This window comes from Hypoxylon trugodes (genome assembly GCF_022578975.1).
Source record: "Hypoxylon trugodes strain CBS 135444 unplaced genomic scaffold F4822scaffold_4, whole genome shotgun sequence".
NCBI classification, from domain to species: domain Eukaryota; kingdom Fungi; phylum Ascomycota; class Sordariomycetes; order Xylariales; family Hypoxylaceae; genus Hypoxylon; species Hypoxylon trugodes.
Window position 1 is genome coordinate 669,496 of NW_026250019.1, and position 11,214 is coordinate 680,709.

At 46.4% G+C, this 11,214-nt stretch overlaps 5 protein-coding genes across 5 annotated transcripts; 4 read left to right on the forward strand and 1 right to left on the reverse strand.

Moving 5' to 3' along the window:
- Positions 1 to 317: 317 nt before the first annotated feature.
- F4822DRAFT_427793 (heterokaryon incompatibility protein-domain-containing protein) lies at positions 318 to 2,128 on the forward strand (the record flags this gene model as incomplete). Its single annotated transcript, XM_051460798.1, has 3 exons — positions 318 to 858; positions 917 to 1,300; positions 1,362 to 2,128. The coding sequence occupies 3 exons, from the start codon at positions 318 to 320 to the stop codon at positions 2,126 to 2,128; spliced, it is 1,692 nt and encodes a 563-aa protein (XP_051315216.1).
- Positions 2,129 to 2,834: 706 nt separating this feature from the next.
- On the reverse strand, positions 2,835 to 4,178 carry F4822DRAFT_200353 (uncharacterized protein). The gene is made up of 4 exons (XM_051453723.1): positions 3,798 to 4,178; positions 3,188 to 3,740; positions 3,027 to 3,126; positions 2,835 to 2,970 (listed from the first exon to the last, which is right to left on the reverse strand). The coding sequence occupies exons 1-4, from the start codon at positions 3,832 to 3,834 to the stop codon at positions 2,899 to 2,901; spliced, it is 762 nt and encodes a 253-aa protein (XP_051315217.1). The 5' UTR covers positions 3,835 to 4,178; the 3' UTR covers positions 2,835 to 2,898.
- A 234-nt stretch (positions 4,179 to 4,412) lies between these two features.
- F4822DRAFT_200398 (cytochrome P450) lies at positions 4,413 to 6,644 on the forward strand. Its single transcript, XM_051453725.1, has 4 exons — positions 4,413 to 4,882; positions 4,936 to 5,468; positions 5,565 to 5,904; positions 5,993 to 6,644. The coding sequence occupies exons 1-4, from the start codon at positions 4,615 to 4,617 to the stop codon at positions 6,463 to 6,465; spliced, it is 1,614 nt and encodes a 537-aa protein (XP_051315218.1). The 5' UTR covers positions 4,413 to 4,614; the 3' UTR covers positions 6,466 to 6,644.
- Positions 6,645 to 9,179, forward strand: F4822DRAFT_200399 (fungal-specific transcription factor domain-containing protein). Its single transcript, XM_051453726.1, has 4 exons — positions 6,645 to 6,857; positions 6,925 to 7,910; positions 7,963 to 8,594; positions 8,650 to 9,179. The coding sequence occupies exons 1-4, from the start codon at positions 6,824 to 6,826 to the stop codon at positions 8,993 to 8,995; spliced, it is 1,998 nt and encodes a 665-aa protein (XP_051315219.1). The 5' UTR covers positions 6,645 to 6,823; the 3' UTR covers positions 8,996 to 9,179.
- A 6-nt stretch (positions 9,180 to 9,185) lies between these two features.
- F4822DRAFT_398329 (uncharacterized protein) lies at positions 9,186 to 10,149 on the forward strand. Its single transcript, XM_051457687.1, has 2 exons — positions 9,186 to 9,546; positions 9,616 to 10,149. Exons 1-2 carry the CDS (start codon positions 9,391 to 9,393, stop codon positions 10,024 to 10,026), a joined length of 567 nt encoding a protein of 188 aa, XP_051315220.1. The 5' UTR covers positions 9,186 to 9,390; the 3' UTR covers positions 10,027 to 10,149.
- Positions 10,150 to 11,214: the final 1,065 nt, after the last annotated feature.

Consider the following 11,214-nt stretch of genomic DNA (forward strand, 5'->3'; position numbering starts at 1 on the left):
GTGATAGGCTCAGGAATCTTAGTAACACAGTAGAATACAGTCTGTATAATACGGTTGGCACCTAGGTTAACGTTTCTTCTGCCACCTGAGTACTAACCAACATGGGTACCCAGGCAGATAAGTGAGCCCCCTCTCTATTTCAACTTATAATGTAATAATTGCTTAGGTAGATACATACCTATGTAACCAATTTACCCGCTCACTATTTATAAATTATGACAGTAATCTCAAGTCAAAGAGTAAATGAAAATATTAAATAAGTGATTTATTATAAGGTCTTTAGAAGTTCTAATCTCGCAACAATCCAATCTACTTCAATGGGTAGCTATCAGCATACCCCTCTAGCCTCGAATACGTCAATCCGAGTCGTCGATCTACTGCCTGCGTGGAAGAGAGCCGCCCCACTGCGTTGTCGCATCCGCGAAATTGATATTGGCGATAGACTTGGCCGTCTTCCATACGAGGCTCTATCATATGTTCGGGGTTCTCGTCGGGGTACAATACCCATCACCTGTGACGGAAAGCAACTCCTCATCACACCCAACTGCCGCGATGCGCTCATCCACCTGCGCTCCAAATATTGTACCCGGACATTATGGATTGATTCTATCTGCATTGACCACAGGGACACTGAGAATGCAATTTTTGAACGTAATGGCCAAGTCCTTATTATGGGTGAGCTTTACTCCAGGGCTTTACGGGTTATCGTATGGCTCGGCTTAGAAAATAAAACCATTCGGCGGTTATTCCTATGTATAAGCTTATACAAAAGCCTAACGCCCCTTTTAAAACGCCTTACGTTCCCAGCCTTCGAGGGAAATCGCGATCTTACCACTCAAATACTAGACCTAATATGTTGTGAGTTAAGATTCGGACTCGCCTAAGAAGTCAACATGTTGTTAATATGTTGAATTAGCTACACCAAAGTCTCAGAGCTTCAACCAATGCTTAGATCAAATGCTTTGTAATAGCTGGTTCGAGAGAGTATGGACTGTGCAGGAGATTGCTTTTTCACAGAATTGCGTCTTTATGAGCGGACATGTCTCGGTATCATGGGACGCGTTCAGAGAACTCATACTGTTTTATTGGCTTATCCGCCAAGATATAGATGATAGAAAACCCTTGGTATCGTTGCGATTCTATAGGTTTCTCTTGGATGAATATTCGAGACCCTCTAGCAAGGAATGGACTAAGTTACGTTTGTCCGAGCGGCGCAAGGAAATGGACTTACTGAAAGCCGTCAGGTGCTTTCAGGCCACCATCCCTCACGATCGACTGTACGATTTACACGCCGTTCTTCGTGCTCTGGGAATACTGCTTCCCGAACCGGACTATAAAAAGCCTTTAACTGACGCGTTTAGCGACATCACTAGAGCAATTATCAATACCCGAGTTCTTGAAGCCTGCTGGCAACACTCGTCCCATTGACACAACAGCTTACCAATTTCTAGTCGGTTATATGAGCCACAGAGATAACCGAGCGGGCCGGGATTCAAAATTTACTGTTCTTAATGACCAGCCAAGGGGGAGTCTATGTGTTAGAGGGAAACTTCTAGGCACCATCAAACAAAAGGAATCAATGTCCCCGGCGGAAATTCTAGAGCAAAGGAAAAGCCCAACTAATATTTCGGGGATCGCACTCCAGGAGGTTTGTTATAGATGGTGTCGAGTCATCGTTTCGATGTCAAATTATCTCCCAACGGGCGAGAAACCCCTAGTTGCTCTCTGTGCAACCCTTACGTTTCACCGCCAGACAGGTAACTGTACAGAAGACGACGTTAAAGCCTGGTCCGACGGAGCGCTGCACCTGGAGTCTATTTTCCCGCGCAACAGGATTGGGGGTCGTGTACCCTCCTCAGAAGAGGAACTATTCGCGGCTTTTGAATATTTGATGCCGATAGGATACTATGCCATAGGTTTGCTGGATACCGGCTACCTCAGCATGGCGTACCACCATTGCCAGGAAGGCGATCAGGTCTTCCTCCTCGCTGGCTCGGATGTTCCGATCATCTTGAGGCCTCACGGTCATGAATTTCGTGTGGTGGCTCCTGCATATGTTCATGGCGTCATGAAGGGGGAGGCCTGGCCGGATGATGAGAGCCAGTTGAGAGATCTCATTCTGGTGTAAAACCACCCGTCCATCTATGGGCATCCCGCATGCCTTCGTGGTAGGCGCTAACACTAGCTTACCATAAGCTACCCTACAGGTAAAGAATAGGGGTAACCTGAGATCCACTCAGAAAGAGGTTGACCAAAAAAATGGAGAGGCCTACTATAGGCGTTTACTAGAGTCAGGGGAATATTTGATACTCATGTTTAAAGGAGGCCGAATGGCATTCATACCCCAAGGATATGCAGGATTTTGAGATCATGGGAGATATGTAACACCCCTTGGTCGGGTTAATAAGTGTCCCCCTTTTTGTCAGCAAAGCCACGGAGCAGCCCCGGATGCTTCGCGATACATACCCACAACCCAAAGATAGAGGTGGCGGCATATTTTAGCGATGAACACACGCGCGGACTACTCAACCCCTAACCCATTCTCGGCTCCTGGATGTTCCACGGCACCCGACTCCTACCCATTTGGATCGCTTGTAACATTTTTACTATTCAAGGTGCAGGTCCTTTTAGGGTTATGTTGGCCTTCAATGTTCAATGCGCGCCTGGGCAGGCACAATATGAATCAAGTATTGAACCTTCTTTTTCTAGTCATAATATTGATACAAGTTGGGAGATCATCATTTGGTAATTGCGATTTTCAAACAATTTAACAACATAACTTATCGCAGACATCACGGAAAATGAAGTTAGTCCTCATAGCCATACTTCTATCTTTATTGAAAGTCTCACAGGCTCTGGAGTCTTCCCTTTCATACATGGCCCTGACCACCTAGGTGTCTAGTATAACATCTCTGAGCCACTATAATCAAAGAATTTACCGGAAGAGTGCTCTCGAGTGGCCGTATCAATCTAAAGCACAATGCCGTCAGTAACCAGATAAATAGGCAAATTCAACGTTAACTTACGTGTTTCATAATACCAGCGACGCTATCTTTGACGGGGACGACGGCCTCAGCGAGCCCGAAATATTTAGCTCCGACGGCTCCCATATCCGTCTGTGCGAACCTGTAACCAGTCACCTGCGTTAGCTTCTCTCACCTCGTGATAGACACATCTCCAAACTTACCCCGGGTTCACGACAAAGGCAGTTAGCCACTCGGTCTCGTATTGGGCGCGGCGAACGAGATAGTTGACCGCGCACTTGCTAGCGCCGTAGCTACCAAGTATGAAGGGTATGTTCTCCTCCAAATTCAGGATACTAGCCGCGTTTGTAGTGATAGCGACGAACTTGGGGCTTCCAGGGCCCTTAAGCTCTGCCGTTTTCTTCAGGAACGGATACACGGCTTTGTACAGTGCTACAACCGGGTACGTGTTGTTCTCGAACATCGCACGCAAATCCTTGATGTCGATACCCTCAATGCGCGAGAACGCGCCCGAGATACTGGAGTTCGCAATTACGATGTCGAGATGGTCGACGCCATATTCTTGGATGGCCTTGGCTGCATCGTCGGCATCGGTCTCGGATGTGCTCTCGATCTTGACGAACGCCACCGACGATCCCTCGGCGGTTGGGAACGCTTTGAGCGACGCCACTGTTGGAGAATTGAAGTCGCGGACTGCTGCGAATACAAGGTGATTGGGTCGTGAGAGGTACGCCTCTGATAGACCTCGACCAATACCTAGACTTGAGTGAGTCACGACACCATTACCCGATGTAGATCAAATATTCTTCTTACCCCTATTAGCTCCGGTGATGAGAACTGTGGTGGCCATTATGTCTTATTTCTTTGCCGATGTGGTTATACAAGGACTCGGTGTGCTCGAATTGACGAGCTAGAAGAAAAGCCATGTCTTATCTACATTTTATACTCGGACGGATATGATGCTATTCTCTCAATTAATCTATCTGCGTGCTAATGAACAAGACCATCTCATCAAAAGTTGTCTACTACTGATGGCATCTTTCGCCTCGCTTGGTCACCAACGACTTGCCGTCCCTTAGCTAAACACTCAACACAGACTCCGTTTGCAGAACGCAACTTCCATGGCGGCAGATTTGTCATTGATAAAAAGCCATCGTGATGATTTCAAGAGTGTGAATGATCCAAGAACATGACCAACCACATTTTTGTGCTTACCACGGCTGATGTGGAGTTCTCCGCGGAGCTCCACGGCGCCACGGCGCTAACCACGGGAAATGCCACGGAGATACGATTCTTGGCAAGCCACTGCTCTACTCAGGGGATGTTTTCACAGTTGTGTGACATACCTCAATCGATGGGCGTGACATTTATTAGTATTTAGCTTCAGCCACCTTGTCATACTTAATTTTATGGACTACTTGAATACGGCGTGTATGGAGTTGCCGTGACCTAATTATGAAGACTATCATAGTTGAGTTTAGTCTCAATGAATCTGTTTGAGGGGACTACTTCAGCGTGGCGTTAATGGCATGGATATAGCCGTAGTTATTACTATATGATTCTCTTTAATTTATTAAAACAGTGTGAAATGTTAAGATACTAAGTAACACAATCAACTCATTGCCAAACCATGACTTCCATAATCGATGCGCTTAGAGGTGGCTTACCGCCACCCCTGGACCATGGATACTCCTACTCCTTAGCGATCATAGCATCTGTTATATTGCTCCTTTATGTCCTTGCTCTAGCCTTCTACCGGCTATATTTGAGTCCACTGGCCAAATATCCAGGGCCAAGGCTCGTAGCCCTCACCCAGTGGTATGAGACATACCATGATGTTTTCAAGCAAGGCGGTGGCCGGTTTATATTTGAAATTGCACGAATGCATGAAAAATATGGTAAGAAAAACGAATATCTAACGGTACCATGCTGATGGACCGATGTCATCAAGGCCCTATCGTTCGGATCAACCCCTTTGAACTACACATTGACGACCCTACCTATTATGATGTCCTCTACACGAACCATCCGCAATACGACAAGTTACCATTTTTGACCAATACGTTTGACAAACCCCTCACATCATTTGCGACAAACAACTCAGTGAAACACCGTCAACGCCGTTCTGCCTTTGCCCCCTTCTTCAGTCGCGCCAAAATCCGAGAACGAGATGATCTTATCAAGAGTGTTATGAATCGAATTTCACATCGTTTGTCGACCGAATACGCCGGTACGGGGAAGGTTTTCAATATTTTGCACGTGTGGGCATCGTTATCCACTGATGTTATTATGGAAATAGCATTTTGTCAGTCAACACAACATGTCGATTCTCCCGACTTCAAGAGCGACTTCACCGTAGCCACAGTATTCAGCACTCACGTTATAACTCACTTTAAATTTATCACGACATTCATTAACTTGCTCCCGAAATGGCTTGCCAAGATAGCTGTTCCTTCCTTGGAAACCGTCATTAGGCTCGAAGAGGTAAGCAAATTATTTACTGCCAAATTTTGCTATCTGAGGAAGACAATTGGAATAAGTTGAGTATGCTAGCTGACTAGAGGTCTACCTATTTATTAGGAATTATACCGTCAGGTAGTAGATATTATCAATGGCGGCAACATCGAAGCGAAAGAGTCCCAACACCCGACTCTCGTCCACGAGATCCTGTCATCAAGATTACCGCCAGAAGAGTTGACGCCAGAAAGACTGACGCAAGAATCCATTAGTGTTGGCGCAGCTGGTTTTGAGACGACCAGATGGACAATGGGTGTTGCTAGCTATCATATCTTAGCTAACCCAAAACTCGTTGAGGAGCGCTTGAAAGCTGAACTCATGGATGCTATTCCCGACCCTAATAACATTCCCCATTGGATGGAGCTCGAAAAGCTTGACTACTTGAAGGCAGTCGTTAACGAAAGTAAGATCTCTTCCTCGTTGTGTATCACCTTAATATTCTACATCCTCATCAAATTAACCTGCTGCCCTTTACTAACACATACCTCCAGGTCTTCGCATGTCCATCGGCGCAACTGAGCGCTTGGCGCGCGTCAATCCTTCATCTGCTTGGAAATACCGCGACTACGTAATCCCATCCGGAATACCGGTTAGCATGGACAACTACCACATGCTTCGGAACCCGGTGCTGTTTCCCGACCCCGATGTCTTCCTGCCTGACCGCTGGCTCGGCAATCCAATGATAGACCCCGCACAACTCGAGGCGGTGGGTTACTTACCACCATTAGATGGTAAACCGAAGCCATTATTGCACTACATGGTGGCCTTTGGTCGCGGTAGCCGTATGTGCCCTGGGATGGAATTGGCTTATGCAGAGATCTATATCGGATTGGCTACGCTCTTCCGACGTCACGAACTTGAACTATTTGAGACGACCCACCGCGATGTCGATTTCGCGAGAGACTTGGTAACTGCACACCCCGAGTGGGGATCGAAAGGGATTCGTGTCGTGGTGAAGAAGTAAATCTTGACATAACACTGTCGTTCTTTTGATTATGGGCAGACCTGAACCATGCATATTCGACGAAATGCTTCACCCGTAGGATAAAAAAAGGAGAGACGGGGTTAACTTACGCAAAGAGTTATATCCATTCTTTTTGCTTACTTAATCTAGGGTTGGTCTGGATTCGAGATGACTGAACTAAGCCGATTTCTAAGGTGCGGCGTAAAATTGACCCGCCTGTATAGTGGCAAACGATGGAATATGGCACAACTCCTGTGTTCTTCATGTTATTTTGTACCTTTCTCTTTTTTCCTATTCCCACTATTGACTTACTAATACGTATATTACGAACTAAACATACACCTATTCACTCATTCGAATGGAGCAAGGTTCTCAAATTGAACGTCGCAAGGGCAAGATACTTCCATAACCCCCAAAGCTATTAGTAATACATGATTAGCTAACCTGGCCCGTTACTAGCTTGCGATGTGTGTTATTACAAAAAGATAAAATGTAATATGGCTAAGCCAACATGCTCCAATTGTGAGCTCTATGAGACTCCCTGCAAGACATCTCTGTATCGGCGGCGGGGCCCAGCACAACCTAAGGCCAAGGCACAGACGTCCAATGCTAGTGTGGGTGACAAGTCTCACAGTGAAGCGAATAACTCTGGAGCATCTAGAAATGAATCGCTTGAAGAACGTGTTGCCTTCCTAGAAAGCCGCCTGGCGCAATTGGCGCAGAATGCGTCGCTTGCGGGTCAGGGCCATGGCTCCCCACCGAATAGTGATGGTTCGTGGTCGGGTGTCATCGTGGGAGATGCGACGCAAAAGCTCACAACTTCTACATCTAATTCAAAAGCTGAATCGGCTATAAGCATACTGTCGGACACAAATCAATCATTAGTACTACCGCCCTTGGATGATATACTTCCCCTTGTGGAGCGCTTCTTCGAGCATACTAATGCGTTCATCCCCCTTTTCGAGAAAAGCGACTTTTATAGGCTGTTGATGGATTGGTATCACCCATCGGGTGCAAACAGTCAATCGCAAGCGCAGAGTGGTAGTTATAATCATATACCAGCTAACACTTGCACGCGACAGACCATGTTCGCCGCTATAAGCGTTGTCATCGGCCTATCGTATCGCGTGCCCTCAAGCGCGACGGAGGTTCTCGAGATCGGCGTGGAACATCCTATGGTCGATAGGTGTATGCGTAATGTAGAACACGTTGTGATGGACCTCATGAATAGTGCTGAAGACTTGGTACCGCTCCAGGTTCTACTGGGCCTGATGATGCTGTATCTTGGTAGTCGTGATTCTCGGCCTGTAACTACGTTGGTGGGGTCGGCGGTTCAACTGTGCCATCGACTCCGTCTGCACTCATCTGATGATAATGCGGAGTTCCCGGCGCCGCTTAGGATAAAAAGAGAGCGGTTGTTCTGGATTACTTATATACTTGATAAGGTTGGGTTATTCTTTCATTTGGCGTCACGGATACGGCTAATATATAAAATAGGAGATTAGTATGCGATATCAGACACCACCACTATTATCAGACGATGACACCGATGTGGAACTGTCATCAGAGTTGGAAGGGAGCCAAAATGACGTATTCGCCGAGGTCTCGCGGGGTATGGTACCGTTCGGCTTCTTCCACCATCGCGTACAACTCGCCGGCATTCAGGGGTTAATTTACCAGCAACTATATTCAAGTTCCGCAGGTCCATCTAAACTACCATTAGAACAACGACGGGCTCGGATATTCCTACTCGATGCACATCTGGAGAATTGGCGACAGAAGATCCCCCCTGAATTCCAACTTCAGAATCTAATTCGGAGCCTATTCCCGGATGGATTCGCGGCGGAGAAGTCAGATAAGAGGATGGGCGCTTTTATTCATATGGTCGAATTACATTTTACTCATATCGGCGCTCTTGTCCGAATGCATGGCGTCTGGAGCCGCGATGCGGGCTGGTTGAAATTGATCAGCGAGTTCAGCAAGCAGGCGGTTCGTGATTGTGCTGAGGGCGGAAGTAAATGTGGAGCTCAGATCCCCCCTTATCCGAAGCAGTGGGAGAGGTGTGTCAAAGCAAGCAGAGATTGTTTGCAACTGGTGCAGAACATGCCCTTAACTATTAGCAACATATGGTAAGACCTTCCACCCGTCTAACAAGATGAACCACGTGGCTAACACCTACATTAGGAGTACGGGGTGCGCTTATGTGTCGAGTTTGGTTATCGTCTTGGTAAACCAGCTACAGAGCAACGACATCGACCAACTTGAAGCAGACCAAGTTCTGATTAGAGAGGGCCTTAGCATATTTGTGAAGATCAAGGAAGTTTCCACTTGGTATCCATTACACCGACTACACAGTGTTTTGTTGGGTCTTGAAGAACGAGCAACGCGAGAAATCCTTATGAAAAGATTACAGGGGCCAGATGCTACCGCTGCCACACCTGTTGATGTGGACGCTATCCGTGCTATGGCGACAGATATACCGATGAGTCAGCATTTTACGCCGGGCGATTGGAGTATGGCGATGAATTGATGATATTATATTATCACGACTGGAATAGGTTGGATATAAATATAATTGATTATATCTAGGATGTTCCCGTATGATTTATTAAACATAGTGTTAATTTTATAATACTGTATAGCGATACTGTATTTCTAGCGGGTTTTTTTGACAGCCAGCGCCTAGAAAACCATTTCAATCACTATTCTTCACAGCCATGAACTAAAACTATGCTGAACAGTGCGCCACTGGCGCTTAAAGGCACTTTTGTCATCGACTACTGGTTTTTCAATGACTATAAAGTCCGCCTCGAATACGCAGAGGCAGTTTCTTCGGTTGCTTCTGAAGTACTCCGATGAGTAAATTCGGGAGATATTACACCCGTTGACGGTATTCGAGAAGCGCACAGTATACGAAATAAACTTATGGAAATTTCACGACAGAATACGTCTCTAATTGGACTCTATTTCGTACGGAGATTCAAGCTCGCCACTAGTCATTACAATTACTATCTCAACAAAAATGCAAATTTGAGATATGGAAAAGCTTTCGAAAATCTGAACGGCGCTGAGGCAGATCAAGTAAGCTTATAAGAGCGCTTCCACGAACCTGCAGCCTAGGGGCATAGCTGATTGTTGTGCGCCATCTAGGTTGCTATTGATACAATTAAATGTGTTGGACGAATAAACCATAATATGACTCGTAGAGTCAACATGGTCGGCGAGCTTCTCAAAAGCCTATTTGGCATCACCATGGCTATGTCTCTATACCAGGTTGGAAATGCCCCTCGGTGGAAGGCGGAACTGGGGAGACAGGCAATTTCCTGGGCTGGGGCTCTTGTCGGAGGTGAATTCGGTACAAGCGTGGGAGCTCTTGTTGGTCCTATGGAGTCTATCATAGCAGGAATTGGAGGAGGCATTCTAGGGAGCATAGGAGCAGATGCACTTGCTACCTTCTCCTTCGATATTTCATTAATTATGCGGGCCGAACGGCTTTTGGAAGTCACTAGGGTTTTTATGGGCCTATCATCGCCTTCGTCAGGAACCAAAATCGCAATTTGACATCTCTACTGAGGTCCTACTTCGTCGAAAAATTTCCGACATACGTTTTAATCACTTAGCTGCTCCAACAACGTCCCCAAACGCCCTATTTCAAGTATATTGCCATGTATACAGCCTTTGTATCAGACATAACCCGAATAAACCCCTTCCGTGAAACCCGTAGCCCTCGTTCGCCGTTCGCCGTTGCCCCCTGATGTATCCTAGATCTCATTACCTAGGGCCTAAAACGGTCAACTTCGCTATTCGAAGTGAGTAAAGGCTACTACGACCCGCCGCCTGTCTGGCTATAGTGATCAGTCCAGAGTTGTAGCCATCCACGAGCGTAGCATCCATAGCATTCCGGGATTCCGACCGTTTCGTCTGGGTATCTAATAGGATCAAAGACAACGCCTCGTCTACATCCCCCGTCGACTAGTTTCCGCCTTTTTACTTCGAAGCAACGGCCACGCTGGGGTACTATGATCTCTGTCGAGATCAAATCGTGGCATATTTCACAATAGGTGTTTTTGTTGTAGCCGAAACACATTTTGAGGCTTCTATTTTGAAGTTTACGGCTTTAGAATCTATGAATATCTTCTGTGTGATTTAGGTAGTATCAATGATGTTTGGGTTTAAAGATGTATGATGGATGCACATATTTACGGTGTTTAAATAAACATGATATTCTCCTCTCTGGAGTACAGACATCAGTAACAACTGGCGAAGCAGTGAATATGTATCTGTTGGAGTTACATTCAATGTCATTGCGCTTTAGTCACTTCAATTCAGTAGTCACGCACAGTACCATATGAGTGCCCTTGGTATAAATAATATGTTAACTAACTCCCTTTCCTAAAATTCCCTAACCGCTGGCCCTCCCCCTCACTTTGTATGTCTCCAATCTGCTAGTATTTCCGGTATAATTCTATACCTCCATATTGATCCAGTCAGCATCTACACCCCATTCGTAGCCTGGCGAGCAGCCTCTTCTTCACTTTCGCGACGTGCACGGCAAGTATCGCACTCCTGGATCTCGCGAACTTCGTCCGGGTACCGGTTAGCATCGAAGCGAGCGCCTTGTCTACACGTCCCTGGGGAAAGGCCACCCCGAATTGCTTCACGGCAACGGCCCTCCTGGACTGACATGACTTTGAGGTCAACTAAGTGCCTGCAGGTTCGGCAGTATATGTGTCTATAGTAGGCCCAACA

Excerpts from the sequence above, each read along its gene's own strand:
- F4822DRAFT_200399 (XM_051453726.1), top strand. The coding sequence starts at position 6,824 with ATGGAGCAAGGTTCTCAAATTGAACGTCGCAAGG. Across the intron at positions 6,858-6,924 it reads TCAAATTGAACGTCGCAAGG|CTTGCGATGTGTGTTATTAC; the intron begins GCAAGATACTTC and ends GCCCGTTACTAG. Across the intron at positions 8,595-8,649 it reads TTAACTATTAGCAACATATG|GAGTACGGGGTGCGCTTATG; the intron begins GTAAGACCTTCC and ends CACCTACATTAG.
- F4822DRAFT_398329 (XM_051457687.1), top strand. The coding sequence starts at position 9,391 with ATGGAAATTTCACGACAGAATACGTCTCTAATTGGACTCTATTTCGTA. Across the intron at positions 9,547-9,615 it reads ACGGCGCTGAGGCAGATCAA|GTTGCTATTGATACAATTAA; the intron begins GTAAGCTTATAA and ends TGCGCCATCTAG.
- F4822DRAFT_200353 (XM_051453723.1), bottom strand. The coding sequence starts at position 3,834 with ATGGCCACCACAGTTCTCATCACCGGAGCTAATAGGG. Across the intron at positions 3,127-3,187 it reads GCCTTTGTCGTGAACCCGGG|GTTCGCACAGACGGATATGG; the intron begins GTAAGTTTGGAG and ends GACTGGTTACAG. Across the intron at positions 2,971-3,026 it reads TCGCTGGTATTATGAAACAC|ATTGATACGGCCACTCGAGA; the intron begins GTAAGTTAACGT and ends ATTGTGCTTTAG.
- F4822DRAFT_200398 (XM_051453725.1), top strand. The coding sequence starts at position 4,615 with ATGACTTCCATAATCGATGCGCTTAGAGGTGGCTTACCGCCACCCCTG. Across the intron at positions 4,883-4,935 it reads ACGAATGCATGAAAAATATG|GCCCTATCGTTCGGATCAAC; the intron begins GTAAGAAAAACG and ends GATGTCATCAAG. Across the intron at positions 5,469-5,564 it reads CCGTCATTAGGCTCGAAGAG|GAATTATACCGTCAGGTAGT; the intron begins GTAAGCAAATTA and ends CCTATTTATTAG.